The sequence below is a fragment of the Pseudorca crassidens genome, chromosome 6 (assembly GCF_039906515.1).
Source record: "Pseudorca crassidens isolate mPseCra1 chromosome 6, mPseCra1.hap1, whole genome shotgun sequence".
NCBI classification, from domain to species: Eukaryota; Metazoa; Chordata; class Mammalia; order Artiodactyla; family Delphinidae; genus Pseudorca; species Pseudorca crassidens.
In genome coordinates, this window is record NC_090301.1 from 15578474 (window position 1) to 15596291 (window position 17818).

Consider the following 17818-nt stretch of genomic DNA (forward strand, 5'->3'; position numbering starts at 1 on the left):
CAGAACACTGGGCTTTTAAAGCATTTAATAAATCTTAAAGAAAAATGATTTTATTTTAAAAAGAATAAATTTACATATGGTACATAAGACAGCTGAAAGTTTCCAAAATAGAAACCCGGAGCCTATGGCCCCGAAACACCGCATGCTTTGGTTACACTCGGGAAGCATGAGTCGCCTATTTGGGCAAGAAAATCCTGTGCTACGCTGTGATCTGCAGGCACGTGGAGGGGCGATTTCAGCTGTTTAGGGTTTTTAGTTCATGGTCTCGTCTGCGTTTTCTTTTGCATATTCTGTTATGGTGCAAGTCCGAGCAAAGCTGGCCTGAGATGATGGCTGTTTAAAATGACAGTCACAGGATGATGTCCTGGTCCAGAGAGGTGGTGGGCTGGGGGCAGGATGAGGACCGCCAGGAACAGGGCGTGTGTTCTTCCTGGAGGGGCCAACGACCCCAAGGGCTCTGCTGTCACCATTTCCAAGTTCAGGACTGGCCAGACCGCAGGTCCTAAGCTTAGATTGGATACATCACGGTGAGCTGGATTCTGAAACTTCATCTCCAGGACTCCCGCTCAAGAGAGGCTCTGGACCAAGCCTGACGCAAGCCAGCAGGGGGCAGTCTTTCCCCAGAGAGAAAATCCAAAGGTCAGAGACAGAAGGCATAGTCTTTGAAGGGGCGTGTGTGTGCGTGCGTGAAGGAAAGACTGAGAGGGTGTGAGGGTCTAACAGAGTGAAGCGCTGTGTGAAGTGAATGAAGAGGGCTGGCCGAGCTGCAGTTTGAATCAGGTAAGGACTTTTCCAACCAGTTTCTAAGCCACAGAACTAGTGCTCAAAAACTAAGCTTGGCCTCACCAATATGCACATTTTATTCTTCAGATGCTACATCAAGAGACTTTGAAAAGCGACCAGTCATGACAAATCCACGGGTCTTTCTTTAACGAGCTGTGGCTAACATATTCATCCTCAATCCAAATTGTGTAAATACAGCCTTAAATATATAATACAGCTGATCGCAATCCTATTGCTGGGACTTAAAACGAAAGGACATCAGTAAAATGTACACACACACAAATGAATCACCCACACCCACTGCTGTGACAGTGATTATGGCCCTTCTCAAAAGATACAAGTGGAAAAGGCTGATCCTTTTGCTAGTTGGCTTCAGAGAAATCAACTAAAATCATTTCGCGTAAATATTAGCTAGCACTGTGACCTCGGGTTTGGCAGCCTGTGGGGACGGAGGTACAGGGAAGTGCCCCGTGCACTGCATTGTGGGGCGGCCTAGGGCAGGGGTGCCCGTGAGCTGGGGCATCTCCCCATCACGGTGCCACAAATACTGGTCAGAGTATGATCTAAAAACAGGCAAACGGCAGGTCATTTTGACCCCTGCCTTCTAACTATGAAAAATGTCAGAAGAATTTGAAGGAAAATTAGGATGTCTTACAATTATTCTTTTCAATAAACTGGAGCATTAGGTCAAATACTAAGGATCATCACAACCAAAAGGCCAGGGTGCGTATTCAAAATCAGGAGAAACGGTGTTCAGTTTTCACGCTGGATGCAGAGGTAAGGGCCTGACTCTCCAGGCAGGCTAATTTTCCCCCGAAGTGTGTGCATGGTGAGGATGCAAGAGGGTTATAAATCGTTGGCTTCAGCAGCTCAGGCGCTACACGCAAAAGACACGTTGTTAATTACATGTTGATACTCACTTTTAAGAACATTGTTGATACCTGTTCCTCCTCATTCTTAAGAACTGAAGAGGAGCCCCTGCAGGGGGTTGTCTGCATAATGACCACCTTCCTAAGTCTAAGGACTCTCCCGAGATTTAAAGGGTGTTGTATTTTGTTGGCTTCTTTTCCTAAGAGAGGCTGATGTGGTTCTTGCATTACCCTTCAAATTGCCAAGAGGTGAGAAAGAGGTGGGAAGATGGAAAGGGAGCCACTGGTTCTATTCAGATGAGCAAATAGATTTAGGAAACTAAGTGGAGGAACAGTGTCAGGGAGGGAGGCCTATTCCCTCTGTCAGGTCCCAGGAAGGATTATGTTCCTCTGTTCTTCTATTGATCCACTTTCACGGACAGACAAACACTGTCTTCCCAGTTTGTAAGGAAGCAAAAAAGCTGAAGCAGAGGGCTTGTCCCAAGTCACTCTGATGCAGGACAGAGCAGGACACTCAGATGAGGTGAGAAGGGAGCAGCCAGTTGGGTTCATGGGTCAGAAGAGGATAGAAATGGTGCCTGGAATCTTGCAAAGTGTACAAACGAGGAGGAGAGGATCCCTGTCCAGTATGCACCTGACAGAGACCAGGATGCATAAGGAAAGCAGGCTCATGCCCGTGACCTCGCCAGCTTTGCCCCCGCGTTTCATGCTTCCCAGCGAGGTTCACAGTGCTCTTTCCCCCCAAGCAGGCACTGTCTAATGTGATCATCACGACCAGAAAGTCGCCCTGTCCAAGGAACGCAGTTTCACGTGGCGCCCCCTGTCTCTTGGACCAACATTCCAGTTTTGGAAATGAGGCTCAGTGCTGGGCAAGGTCACAGCTGAAAAGGAACGCCCGACGTCCAGCCTCCTGGATCATGCCCGTCTCTTTAGGTTCTGCAGAACCCAGCAGGGCTTGTGGCCGTTCCTAAGCCAGGCCACAACTCCTGCCAGCCCAGGACGGGTCCAAAGTCCAAGTAACGGACAGGGTGGGGCGCCTTAAAGAACTCAGCTGGGGGTCTGCCTGGCTTCATCTGCAACATGACGCTTACAGGCTAGTGGTCACGTGAGACCATTTTTCCTTCCATAAAGCAGCAACATTTATCTCAGGTATCAGCAAAACAGACATGTGACTTAGGGAATTTTTTTTTTTTTTTTAAAGAAAAATGTGTTGTCAGCTTCCCCACTCAACAGCTTTTTGGTGTCTTGCTCTCATGTCCAGTGAGCTGATTTCCGACCACTTGAGGCTCACAGTAATCCCAGAAACCTGTGTAGCATTGGCACGAAGGTGGTAGCACAGATGCCAACTGACGTGTAGGTGACAAACTTGTAAGGCACTTCGATCTCCAGCCTCTGCCTGGCCTCCTTGTTTCTGGTGACCACCTTGAACCAGGAGTACAACACTTGCAGCGAGAGATTTTGTACAAGTTGACGAACCAGGAGAATCAGCACAATTCCCACAGTAAATTTGGTCAGACCCAAAACTAACAGGTCGCTGGTGAGCGGTGGGATGTTCTGAATAACAGGGAGGGATTCCGTGGGCTTGGACACGAGCTGGAAAAAATGGTTGATCCAGAATCCTATGGTCACCCCAGCGCCGGCAGCCATGATGGTGGTGGTGTCCGCTCTGGTCGGGCTGTAGTAATCAGACACGGGGTAATTGTAACACAGGAAGAATGGTACCACCAGGACACACACAGGGAAGAGGGGGCTGGCCGAGTCCAGGCGATCGATAAGGGTCCAGGCGGGGTAGGTGAGGACGATGAGGATGGCGGTGATCAGGATGCCACCCAGCACATCCTGCAGGAGAGACACGGATGATGTACATCAATCAGATGAGTGCTCCCCTGTATACAGGTATAATTTTGATTCAAATATAATTGATTTGACATTTAAAATACAATTTTTGTATTGTTTTATAATACTTTCTTTTTGCGGTACGCGGCCCTCTCACTGTTGTGGCCTCTCCCGTTGCGGAGCACAGGCTCCGGATGCGCAGGCTCAGCGGCCATGGCTCACGGGCCCAGCCGCTCCGCGGCATGTGGGATCTTCCCGTACAGGGGCATGAACCCGCGTCCCCTGCATCGGCAGGCGGACTCTCAACCACTGCGCCACCAGGGAAGCCCTAATACATATTTTTAAAAAGTACAGTTGTAGACATTTGAAAATAGGAAAAATACAAACCACAATCACGCTATTCATGCTATGTCTTTTCTTCCAGTTTTTCTGTCTTTTGGAATAAATTATTTTCTTAATGCATAGCTATAATCACACTGTTCCTTCAATCTATCATTATTATTATTTTTTGAATTCTGTACTTCAAAAAACTTTGGGCTGCGCCACACAGCTTGCAGGATCTTAGTTCCCTGACGAGGGACCAAACCCAGGCGATGGCAGTGAAAGCGCTGAGTCCTAACCACTGGACCGCCAGGAATTCTCTTTATTATTTTTGATTTCATAGTGTATCACAAGGGCTGTCATGATCTTCACAGAGGTGGCGTCATCCTTTCTTGGCAGGCAGGGGTCGGGGCTGCAGCTGGCTGGAGGAGGAAGCTGGCTGCTTCGGGAGCCACTTCCTAGCAAGCACACCGTCATTACTTATGGAGCGCGTTTGTCTGGGGTGGTTTGAGAAGACGCTGTAGGTGTGGTGGTGCCAAAGCTCCGCCGTGCCCGTCTGGGTACTACCACTCTGTCTTCAGAGACAGAATTTCAAATAGTGTATAGATTTCACCGGGTGCGTGCACCCTGCTTGATTTAATCAATCCTTCTTTACAGTTTAGATTCTGGTTTTCTTTCTTGCTTTCTCTGACCCTCCCACCTTCCCTATTTCTTCCTCTTTCTCTCCCTCCCTGCTTGCTTCTTTCCTTAAACTCCTGTTTAAAATATTTTTAACTCCTTAATGTCATCCACTTTCTTCTTCCTTTAGTGTTCTCGCAGCAAAATTCATTAGGTGAATTCTTTTTTCTTCCCCCCACACACACTGTATTTTATTTTTACAAGAGATAAATCAACTGACACCAAGCATTGTAAATGCATGACCACAACAAAAGCAACAGTGATTGCAATTACCAAACACGAAACACACTCATACTAGGTCATGATATTGACATTCAGTCCAGGAATCCTCCACTGTAACAGCTCCTTTACTTTGCAGTGAAAATTGATTTGTATATTTTTGCCTCTGAGTCCCTGTGGGATTTTTTTTTTATTCAAACAGAAAGTCACAAAAACTATAATCATCTTCATCAGTTCACTCAGTCCCATGTAATTAATTTTTTTATCTTGATCTTTTATGAATTCATCAGTTTTCCATTAGAGTTCTGAAAATGCTTATTCATTCAGTTCAGCAGTATAGTCAGTTACCAGAAACCTGTACTTGTCAGTCTTTTGCACGAATTCCTTGAAGATGAAACCCTTTTATAGGAACATTTTTGCAAAAGCATCAGAGTACACCCAGAACTGTCTGTAAGTGACAAAAGACTTAAAAATGACCACGGTTAAAGATTTGATGAAAGTTCATACTAATGCAATTGACAAGGAAATTTAGTTATTTCTGAGATATACATTTTAAAGTGATAACTAGAATTAGGACTTATAACATTGTACCAGAACATGTAAGATTTTTAGAAATTTCATGTAATGTCTGAAACATTTATATTAACATATTTCCATACAAATAAGGTGAATTCTTAATGTAACCAAGAGATGAATACATCTAAGTCAGAGAATGAGGAGCTCGCTGTGGTTCTGTTACTGGATTATTTTGAAAGTTTACCATTGGAAAATTGAAACACTTTCCTCCATGTATTGGAAAATCTGGGAAACACCAAAAAGTAAAACACATGCATTGTGGAAAAACTGGAAAGCACTGAAAAGTATAAGAAAAAAAAAACCAGATCCTTATTTCCACCGCCTACAGTTAACGCTGTCTATATTTTGGCGTGTTGCCTTCCACTTTTTTTTTTCATATAAACATAAAGTAGAACTCTAAGGGCTTAGGTTTTTTTTTTCTAATAGCTTCATTCATTATTTCTCGTTTAGTTTCTAATAAAATGACATCTGATTTGAGTGAACGATGGGTGAGAATCAGACCTTAGAAATAAACACTGAGGCTACAGCAAATTTCACAGATTAGAGGGCATCCATTCTTCCTTCCAGTGCCCATGTGGGAGTGCCTGCTATATGCCAGACACAGTGCTGGAGGATCCAGTGTGAGCCAAACAATCACCACCACACCTAGGCAGAGCTTAGCTTAGTGGACAGGATTACTGTTATTGAAGAGGGAAAGGGATAAGCCTGTGGATCTTGATGGTCCCTTGGGGCTGGAGAGTAAAGAGTAAACACAGGTAGGAGACACTTCCCACAGGGCCCTAGAGTCCAGTCCGCTTCCTAAAGCCTGCATCCAGGGAGCAACGTGAAGCCACTGATGTCGCTCTCATTGGGTACCAACATGACAAGAGTTTCTGACTGCAGTGAGGAGAACAGATAGGAGAGGGGCAAGCGTGGGGGAAAGCCTTGTGTCGCTGCATGTCCTTCACGTGGCACCTGGGCTTTACCTGTTCTTACTTCTGCCATCACCCTTCTCTTCAAATATCCCTCAGGCTTCACGGTCTCCATGATCTTTCTCCCCATGACCTTCTCCTGTGCTATGATTATGCACGGATGTTACTTTATTTGGGGGGAGAAAAAGGAACAATCCTTCATTTAAGTTTCCTGGTTACCAAAACTTGAGCCAAACTCTTGAATTGAATTTTCTACACCTGTCATCTCCACTTCTGCACCTTGAAACACAAGTGCTATCAACCTAGACTTAGATGATACACCATTCTCAAAGGCCACTTACTAGACATTTGCTGGTTGTTTCTTGAGCATCTGTCTTTGACCCAATAGCCTCATACCTCCCCTTGGGGATCCATGAAGTTCTGGAAAATTATGGAGTTGGAGCACATGACCTAGGTAGGCCAATCAGTGCACTGTATCTCCTGGTCACCGTGATTGGTGCAGGGGTGGTCATGTGACCTACACCAGTCCAATCAGACAAAATTGTGGGGGTTTTGCTTGCAACTCTTGGAAAGAGGTGTTCTTTCTCTTTCTGAACACTGGGCCCTGTGGACTGACACCCTTCACTTAGCAGACCTTTCATATTCAGCTTTTATTAATATTACCCTGCACCATCTTGGCTCTTCTCTGACCTCTAAGAAGTCTCTTTCTTGGTTTCCTCCTTTAGATCCAAATAGATCCTAAACAGGCATTTTCACAGATTCTGTCTTCAGGCTCTGTGTGTTTTTCTCTGTTGAAAAGTTTGTGCAGTTTCTATGTTGTGTTAGTTTCTGCTGTACAACATTGGAGACATAGATTTGAGTGTCACGCTGGTAGAGAATGGAGAGATGAGGCCATGGACCTACACAAACTTTTCAACAGAGAAAAACATGTAGAGCCTGAAGACACAGTCTGTGGAAACGCCCATGTTTAGATGCTCCAATAAAAATTTTAATTTCAAAAAACTGGTCAAATAAGCTATTGTATAGTCATTGAGTGGAATACTATGCAACAATAAAAAAGCGAAGTACAAAAGAAAAAAAACAACTATGTCTCCAGGTGTCTCTCTCAAACTTTAGTCCTGCCTCTTCAGACTGAAAGCTAGACATTTTCATTCAGACGTCCTGTCAGCGCCCCCAAACCAACTTGTCTAAGATAAAAGTCACCAAAATGAAAAATGAGTAAAGGAAATGAGCACTTTATAGGAAAAGAAATACGCATGCTTCTTCAACATATAAAATATACCTAAATTTACTCATAATAAGAAGTGGAAATGAAGCTATGCTGAAGAGAAATTAAAATTTGCATTCACACAAAAATCAGTACACAAATGTTTACAGCAGTTCTATTCATAATCACCCAGAACTGGAAAAAAGAAACCCAATGTCATGCAAGGGGTAAATAAACTGTGCTACTGTCATACAATGGATACTTCTCAGCAACAAAAAACAACAAACTACTGATGGAGGTAACAGCTTTGATGAAATCTCCAGGAAATTATGCTGAATGGAAAAAGCCAGTCTCCAAGGGTTACATGCTGTGGGGTTCTATTTATATGACATTCTCTAAAAGACAGAACTACAGGGATGGGGAACAGATCAGTGGTTGCCAGGATCTAGGGGCAGGGGGAGGGTGTGACTACAAAGGGAGAACATGGGGGACTTTTTTGGGGTGACGGAGCCATTCTGTGTTGCGGTGGTGGTTACTCAGATCTATCCCAGTGTTAAAATCCAGAGAACTATACACCCAAGGCAAAATCAATTTCACTGTTCGTTCATTTAAAAAAATAAAATAAAATATGACATTTTAAACAAAAATAAAAAAGCTGGTGGCCTCTTTTGTTTTCTCTAAATAACAGTGTTGTGCGTGCTGTGTGTGAACCACTGCTCTGGAAACCCAGAGGTTCCAACGTGACCCCACCCTCCCTCCCCTGCCCCACAGACCACTGAGAATGTACCCCTCACCTATCAGCATTAACAAAATCCAAAAGTTCGACAGTATTCTGTTGATGAAACAGTAGTTGGGGGCAAAGGGACTCTTGTCTCTCAATCATATGAATGCATGGCACAACCCTTATGGGGAGGAACCTGGCAATATTTTAAAAAATTATACATTCATATAACCTCTGACGAACAATCTCACTCTAGGTCTTGACCATGGAGATACACCTGCCTGTGTCTGTAAGGAAGTATTTACAAGTGAAAATTTATTCCGTCTCTCCTCTTCCAAACAGGATCTGCCTTTCAATTCCCCACATGAAGTGGGGATCTGAGGTGAGTCTAGTGGTGTCCTCCACAGGGGACTGGGCATATATGGTGATGGAGGCATGCGACTGTCCTGCTGAACCATCACCTGCTGAGGACTGAGGGCGTCTTTCTGCGAGTTTTAAAGGAAAACACAGTTTGAGGGGAGGAGCAGGGCCTGCCCACAATGAACTCGATACTCCACACAAGCCTCTACTTTCTCAGTGGGGAGACGAGGTTCTGCCACTCCGAGTGTCTCCTGGCAGCCCCACTGAACTCGAGTCTGAGCCCTGAGGAAGTCAGACAGGATGGAAGAGTCATGTTGCCTCCATCTGCAAAACACAGAGCTAAAGAATGCTGCCTGGGGCTTCCCTGGTGGCGCAGTGGTTGAGAGTCCGCCTGCCGATGCAGGGGACACGGTTCGTGCCCCGGTCCGGGAGGATCCCACATGCCGCGGAGCGGCTGGGCCCGTGAGCCATGGCCGCTGAGCCTGCGCGTCCGGAGCCTGTGCTCCGCAACGGGAGAGGCCACAACAGTGAGAGGCCCGCGTACCGCAAAAAAAAAAAAAAAGAATGCTGCCTGGAGACCCTTCCGGCAGAGGGCTCTCCAAAGGGAGGAACCCATTCTGCCTCATACCTCCAGGCCACAGTGCCCCATGTGGGCACTTTATGACACCATGACAAAGGTAGAGCATCTGTATCATCCACTGTGGCCCTTGAATTAGAGTCATGGGCACAGATCTGCTTTGCCTGGTGAAGCAGCCGAAGAGTCACTGGGACACGCAGAGCAGCAGGGAAGGATGCCGATGGGGCAGGGACGGCAGAACTCAGAGAAACAATCCTAGACTGGCTGCTGGGACAACACCAGAAGGCTGCTGGGCCTGGAGGGCAGTGGGCAAGACCAAGTTGCTCGAGGTCACAGCCTGGGCAGAGAGCAATGGACCCAGCAACGTTATCTTCACATCATGGTGTCCGACAGGCCAACCGTGGTGCCAGGGACTCGGACTGGTTCCTGAGCAGATGTGAGACTCCTTTTGCAAAGTCAAGACATTTTTCATGTGGGCATTTCTGTTAGGGTTGAACTGTGTTTAACGCCCCCATTTCTGTAGGGGTTAAACACAGTTTTGCAGAGGACTAGAGGTTCAGAGTGACCCTGTAGGGCTCAGAGAAATTCATTACTTATACATATTTCTGTTGATGGACACCCCCCACCCCCAGGCTCCCTGGCTGCAGAAGCTCAGAGTCCTAATGACTTCCTCTCACCACCTCCGACCAGCAGTCACAGACCCCCCCCCTCCTTCATTCACAAGCTCCTGCCGTCACCTCCGAATGCCCACTCCCCCACCCAGACCTTCATTTCCCTGCCTGCCGGCCAGTCTCCTGTCCACGGCATTCACTGACCGCCTTCCTAGTTGCTGTTTCAATAACCAAGGTTCGCCAGTTTCAGTGTGCACTGGAATCACTTAGGACAATTATTAAGATGCAGATTTCAGAGGACTGCCCTGATTCTGACCTGCCCTGTGGCCCGGGAGCCTGCATTTTAACACCTCAACATGATGCTGATGTGGTGAGTCTAAACAGAAACGACTCTGAGAAATACCAACCTCTCGAGGACTGAGTCCTGCTTCAGATGGGTTTGGTTAACCTACCATTCCAGGCTTTTCTCTCACTCCTTTCCCATTTGAACATTCCACGCCAGTCAGATAGGTCTACTTGCTTTTCCCACACATGCTTTGCACAATTTTATCATAGTTTTACGTTCCTTTTATGTACGGCACATTTTAACCATCTCTATCTATCAAGATCTTATCAGCTCATCTAAGGCTCAGCTCAAAAGCTACTTCCTTTCCAGAATATCTTCCTGTACCTCCACAGTTGGAAATAACCTGTGCCTGAACTGAATGTAAAGGTACTGGCTTAACAGCACTCAAAAAGCCCCTCTTTTTTTTCTTTTAATTTTATTATTTTTTTTATACAGCAGGTTCTTATTAGTTATCCGCTTTATACATATTAGTGTATACATGTCAATCCCAATCTCCCAATTCATCACCCCCCACCCCCCGCTGCCACTTTCCCCACTTGGTGTCCATACGTTTGTTCTCTACATCTGTGTCTCTATTTCTGCCCTGCAAACCGGTTCACCTGTACCATTTTCCTAGGTTCCACATATATGCGTTAATATACGATATTTGTTTTTCTTTCTGACTTACTTCACTCTGTATGACACTCTCTAGATCCATCCAAAAAGCCCCTCTCTTAAATTGCCTTTGCTGTAGTTAGGTGTTCACATGCTTTTCTCCTGAGTTGATTATGACAGTCTGATCAGTGAGGAGGAAGTTCTCTTGCAACCGGACATCATTCCTCAAAGCTCCTAGCACAGTGCCTAACAGGTAGCAGATACTCAGTTACACAGATTACGGGAATTTAATGCCTTTCTCTTTCCTGAATATCCACAGTATTTAAAACCCACTGTTACCATACATCAAAGAAAATGTGCCTTCCTTCCCTCTGTCTTCCTTTGTAACTGCAGTTACCAAATTCCGGGCATCTGGTTGGAATATTAATCGTAAACTCATTCTGTTCCTCTTCAGTGCATCAGGAGATGAGACAGTTTTGGTCCACAGCCCTAGCATTTGAGGCGAAAGTAATTTGGGCCAACATGGCTGCTGCTGTACAGATTTTTCCTTCTAGCCACACAGTTGGATTTTTAGCCATAAAAGGTGGCATTGTAATAAAGACAATTTAGGTATTTCTGTAATAAAAATACTTGAACCATTTCTAATGAACTTTCTAATTTGGGGCTCTATGTTTCTAATAATAAACTTACTCTAAACAGCTCCTAAAAAATAAGGATGAGGGCTTCCCTGGTGGCGCAGTGGTTAAGAATCCACCTGCCAATGCAGGGGACACGGGTTTGGGTCCTGGTTCTGGAAGACCCCTCATGCCACGGAGCAACTAAGCCCGTGCGCCACAACTACTGAGCTTGCGCTCTAGAGCCCACGAGCCACAACCACTGAAGCCCGCGCGCCTAGAGCCCATGCTCCGCAACAAGAGAAGCCACCGCAATGAGAAGCCCGCGCACCGCAACGAAGAGTAGCCCCCGCTCACGCGCAGCAATTTAGACCCAACGCAGCCAAAAATAAAATAATAAAAATAAAAAATGAGGACCAGAGTGCTTGAAAATTCAAGGACAACTTCTTTACACTAATTTTTTCAAGCTACTAAATTCACAGAAATGAAAAACTCACAAAATCTTCATCTCAGGATTGGATCTGCTGTTTTCATTTTAGCAAGTTCTAAATGAGGAGGTGATTTCTTTGGAACTGCACAGACATGTGTTTGGCACAGTGCATGGGGCCAGAGGGAAGAGTTCACAGTTCTCTGGAATGGCCAAGGTGAGCTGTGGAGCAGAGGACAGTGTACAGAGCACAGTACTGACGTGTGGAGCCACTAGCCAGCCCTGGGATAATTCTGTCCAGAAAAGGTGGATTTGTGGCGGGGGGGAGGGGTGGAGAGAGAAGTGTGTGTGTGGTTTATAAGGAGGTAGGAACGCTATGGAAGATGGGTAAAAGATAATGATGCAAAAAGCATGATAAAGAAAAGAAGTTAGGGCAAATATGGCAGAATAAATATGCTTTACTTTGCAAAAAACACATTTAAAACTCCTTTCCAAGAAGAACATAATTAGACTACAACACACACAAAATATTCAGCACTTAGACCCAGTTATTCCACTCCTAGGAATTTATTCTAAGAAAATAATCAGAGAGGGACTTGCTGGTGGCACAGTGGTTAAGAATCCACCTGCCAATGCAGGGGACACGGGTTCGAGCCCTGGTCCGGGAAGATCGCACATGCCGCAGAGCAACTAAACCCATGCACCACAACTACTGAGCCTGCACTCTAGAGCCCACAAGCCACAACTACTGAGCCAGTGTGCCGCAACTACTGAAGTCTGCGCGCTCTAGGGCCCGTGCTCTGCAACAAGAGAAGCCACCGCGATGAGAAGCCCGCGCACCGCAATGAAGAGCAGCCCTGGCTCACCACAGCTAGAGAAAGCCCGCGTGCAGCAACGAAGACCCAACACAGCGCGCCCCCCGCCCCCAAGAAAATGAAAGAAAGAAAATAATCAGAGAAGCAGCTACTCACAAAGGTTTTTGGATAGGGATGATTCTTGTTGAGTTATTTCAACCTATACTGATGAAGTCCAAAAAGTAACTAACACATGCTCCACCACAGAACAATCAGAAAACACAAATAATCAAAAAGAGCATAAAGAATGGAGCATACATCGCAATAAGGAAGAATCTGGAAAGACATAAATCAGGCATGGTATAATGCTGTTTTCACCAACAATGAGTTAAAAATACATATTGCTTTCTTATTTAATAACACGGCAGGATCATTTTCCATTTGAAAAGAAACATTTCTGCAACCTCTTTTTTTTTGTGGTTTCGAAGTATCCATAAGTGAGATAATATCAAGCAGAATACAAACTCTACATAAAGGATGATCCTAATTCTATATAAATACACACTTGCATGCATGGAGAAGGAAATAGACTAAAATATTAATAGTAGTTTTTCTGTTTGGATATCACAGATGATGATTATCTTCCCCATGCTTTGCAAATATTTTCTAAATTTTCTAGTCAACACCTTTATTATAATAAAATATAATCAAGGCAAAAGATCAGGATGTTAAAATCAGAATGTTTCAAAATAGACAAGCATGGAAGTAATTAATGGATGCTTACAAATTTTCACATCATGCAAAAAAAAAAAAATGAAACGCCCCCAGGAATCTACATGATAATCAAGATACCATTCTTCCGTGATGTAAGTAACATTTAAAATAAAAGCATATAAGATGCGTTGCCAGTGCTACCGTACAAATCACACTGAAACATAATAAACCTTTAATTCAAGTTACCATCAAGATTTAAATGAAGCCTTTTAAATTATTTGGGGAAAAAAAATCATTACATGAACCTAACCTTTTCTAAAGTTAAAACGCAGAAAGATCTAAATGGCTTTCATTTTTGTACCTATTCTCGTTTTCAGTTATAAAAGTTAGTATACAGATAAAAGCTCGAGCTTCATTATACCTCTTTACCGAAAATAATAATGAAGACAGGCAGTCTAAAGTGTTTAGGAAAGAATCCTCATGGAGTTATCCCAAACATCAGAACAAATTTCAGTGAATGCTATATAAACACATAAAATAGTGTTTTTATTCTGAGCCCAACAGAAAAACTCCTCCTTTTGGGAAACATCTCTAGATATTTCAACAGCAGGCCCTAACCCTGAGAACTCCCAGCTGTTGTGAACTCTGACCCTATATCACATTCCCATATGCGGTTTACAGGGAAAAATTTACATTCTTATCTCCAAACATCTTCACTGAAGAATGCTATTGAACAGACCAAAACAACACAGGGTTAGCTCACCAGAAAGAAGGGGAGAACGAACCCATTCATTCAATTGTTCGGAAAGAATGCATTCAGATCTTGGAACTATTTATGCCGAGAACTCGATGATTCTGGCATCTTCCCCTCTGCCAGGTCCCCTGCTGAGAATGTGAAGGGCCCTCTCTGCCCTTGGCTGCCTTCGGAGAGCAAGCTGAAGCCAGGAGCAGAGTAAAAGCCAAGACCCACTTTGTGGATGCAGTGAATGCTCTGAACGCAAGCAGACCCTGACATTAAAACGGACTTAAAAAAAAACCCCAAACCCTCAAACCCCCCCTACAATTATTTTAGAAAATAACTTTTAGTTATAGGTCCATGTTTCCTAGTTAATACACTCAGAATACTGATTCTTTTCCATGCTAGCTCACAATTCATTCAATTTCTGAGAAGAATGCAGATGAGATTCAACAGAAGCCAAATGGTAAGAGGGAGGCAACATTGTTCATGAATATGAATATAAATGATACAGAGAGAAACTACATCTTATGTAATTAGCATATGTATAGGCGAGAAAGAGTGAATGCCTAAGTTCAAAAATATTAATTTCCTATTGACACACCAACGCCCACAGGGATCAGTCAAAAGCAGGAAGATTTACCTTGCCACGTGGTGTAAGTGGAAGCAGCAGAATCTCCTGACAGTCCCAGCTCTCTGAGTGGGCACTCTGTCATGCCTGTTCTCTGAGCCACCTCTGATATCCAAGCACAAATCCAGGGCTAAGGATCACTAGGCATGGAAATCTACAGTGACTCTGAAAACCCGCTGGAGCTCAGGAGTAAAGACAGGAGGTAGAAAAAGGTATGCCAGCTTTCACCTTCTGCTGTGTTAGAATAAATGCCCACTTGGAAAGTGACACTATTTAAACCTTCATTAGAAATCATGTTGACACCTTTAACAGAAAATGGTTTTCTATAAGCGTAAGAAAAATTATATACACTTGGACATAAGGTAGACGACCTCTTCTGGGGGCAAAGCGCCGGAGGATAATAGAAGGAATAATACTTGGTTCACCTCACTGCTTGCTATTTTTTTTGTAAAATCTTTATTGGAATACAGTTGCTTTACAGTGTAGTGTTAGTTTCTGCTTTATAATAAAGTGAATCACCTATACATATACATATATCCCCATGTCTCCTCCCTCTACCTCTCCCTTCCACCCTCCCTATCCCACCCCTCTAGGTGGTCACAAAGCACTGAGCTGATCTCCTTGTGCGATGCAGCTGCTTCCCACTAGCTATCTATTTTACATCTGGTAGTGTATATATGTCCATGCTGCTCTCTCACTTCGTCCCAGCTTACCCTTCCCCTTGTCCTCAAGTCCATTCTCTACGTCTATGTCTTTATTCCTGTCCTGCCCCTAGGTTCATCAGAAACATTTTTTTTTAACATTCCATATATGTGTGTTAGCATGCGGTATTTGTTTTTCTTTCTGACTTACTTCGCTCTGTATGACAGACTCTAGGTCCACCCACCTCACTACAAATAACTCAATTTCGTTTCTTTTCATGGCTGAATAATATTCCATTGTGTATATGTGCCACATCTTCTTTATCCATTCATCTGTCGATGGACACTTAGGTTGCTTCCATGTCCTGGCTATTGTAAATAGAGCTGCAATGAACATTGTGGTACATGACTCTTCCCGAATTAAGGTCTTCTCAGGGTATATGCCCAGTAGTGGGATTGCTGGGTCATATGGTAGTTCTATTTGTAGTTTTTTAAGGAACCTCCATACTGTTCTCCATAGTGGCTGTATCAATTTACATTCCCACCAACAGTGCAAGAGGGTTCCCTTTTCTCCACACCCTCTCCAGCATTTATTGTTTGTAGACATTTTGATGATGGCCATTCTAACCAGTGTAAGGGGATACCTCATTGTAGTTCTGATTTACATTTCTCTAATGATTAGTGATGTTGAGCATCCTTTCAGGTGTTTGTTGGCAATCTGTATATCTTCTTTGGAGAAATGCTTACTTAGGTCTTCTGCCCATTTTTGGATTGGGTTGTTTGTTTTTTTGATATTGAGCTGCATGAGCTGCTTGTATATTTTGGAGATTAATCCTTTGTCAGTTGCTTCATTTGAAAATATTTTCTCCCATTCTGAGGGCTGTCTTTTGGTCTTGTTTATGGTTTCCTTTGCTGTGCAAAAGCTTTGAAGTTTCATTAGGTCCCATTTGTTTATTTGTTTTTATTTCCATTTCTCTAGGAGGTGGGTCAAAAAGGATCTTGCTGTGATTTATGCCACAGACTGTTCTGCCTATGTTTTCCTCTAAGAGTTTTATAGTGTCTGGCCTTACATTTAGGTCTTTATCCATTTTGAGTTTATTTTTGTGTATGGTGTTAGGGAATGTTCTAATTTCATTCTTTTACATGTAGCTGTCCAGTTTTCCCAGCACCACTTATTGAAGAGGCTGTCTTTTCTCCATTGTATATTCTTGCCTCCTTTATCAAAGATAAGGTGACCATATGTGTGTGGGTTTATCTCTGGGCTTTCTATCCTGTTCCATTTATCTATATTTCTGTTTTTGTGCCCGTCACCATTGGCAGATGACATGATACTATACATAGAGAATCCTAAAGATGCTACCAGAAAACTACTAGAGCTAATCAATGAATTTGGTAAAGTAGCAGGATACAAAATTAACGCACAGAAATCTCTTACATTCCTATACACTAATGATGAAAAATCTGAAAGAGAAATTAAGGAAACACTACCATTTACCACTGCAACAAAAAGAATAAAATACCTAAGGACAAACCTACCTAAGGAGACAAAAGACCTGCATGCAGAAAACTATAAGACACTGATGAAAGAAATTAAAGATGAAACAAACAGATGGAGAGATATAACATGTTCTTGGATTGGAAGAATCAACATTGTGAAAATGACTATACTACCCAAAGCTGTCTACAGGTTTAATGCAATCCCTATCAAACCACCAATGGCATTTTTCACATAACTAGAACAAAAAATTTCACAATTTGTATGGAAACACAAAAGAACCCGAATAGCCAAAGCAATCTTGAGAAAGAAAAACAGAGCTAGAGGAATCAGGATCCCTGTCTTCAGACTATACTACAAAGCTACAGTAATCAAGACAGTATGGTACTGTCACTGTTTGCTATTTATTAAAGGTCTCAGACCTTGTGAAGTGACAAGTTAGCTGACAGATTTTTTTTTTGGTAGAAATGCAAATAATTCCCGTTCAGTGGAAATGATGACCCCCAAAGGTAACAACAGCTTGTTGCCCTGTAGGTCAGTAACTAGTTTTGTATAACCTAGCAATCTAAGTAATATTTCTTTATTAAGTTGTCTGTAAATATTAAGTTCTTTATATCTGACTAGTTCCTTCATGAGTAAATCAGTTGAATAAAATCTTTGACGTTTATGTTTCAACAAGAGTTATGATTTTACCATTTAAAAATCATACTCTAGGGACTTCCCTTGTGGTGCAGTGGTTAAGAATCTGCCTGCCGATGCAGGGGACATGGGTTCGAGCCCTGGTCAGGGAAGATCCCACGTGCCGCGCAACAACTAATCCCGTGCGCCACAACTACTGAGCCTGTGCTCTAGAGCCTGTGAGCCACAACTACTGAGCCCACATACCACAACTACTGAAGCCTGCAAGCCTAGAGCCCATGCTCTGCAACAAGAGAAGCCACCTCAATGAGGATCCCGCGCACCACAACGAAGAGTAGCCCCTGCTTGCCACAACTAGAGAAAAGCCTGAGTGCAGCAACGAAGGCCCAACGCAGCCAAAAATAAATAAATAAATAAATTTATTAAAAATAAAATAAAATAATAATAAAATTATACTCTAGGGCTTCCCTGGTGGCGCAGTGGTTGAGAGTCTGCCTGCCGATGCAGGGGACACGGGT

The 17818-nt window shown here is 43.7% G+C and overlaps 1 protein-coding gene across 19 annotated transcripts in view; it reads right to left on the bottom strand.

Moving 5' to 3' along the window:
• SGPP2 (sphingosine-1-phosphate phosphatase 2) overlaps window positions 1-17818 on the bottom strand; it is a 133035-nt gene that overhangs the window by 8319 nt on the left and 106898 nt on the right. For 17 of the 19 annotated variants that reach the window (XR_010944230.1, XR_010944222.1, XR_010944216.1 and 14 more), the window contains one exon: window positions 1704-3491. Coding sequence is in view for 1 of the 19 variants with exons in the window: in XM_067740434.1 (XP_067596535.1) it covers window positions 2940-3491 (552 nt within the window). In the remaining 18 variants the exon portion in view is untranslated. Of the gene's footprint in view, window positions 1-8; window positions 3492-14537; window positions 14624-17818 lie in introns of those variants that run through there. The other 2 variants (XR_010944231.1, XM_067740434.1) reach the window with 2 other exon arrangements.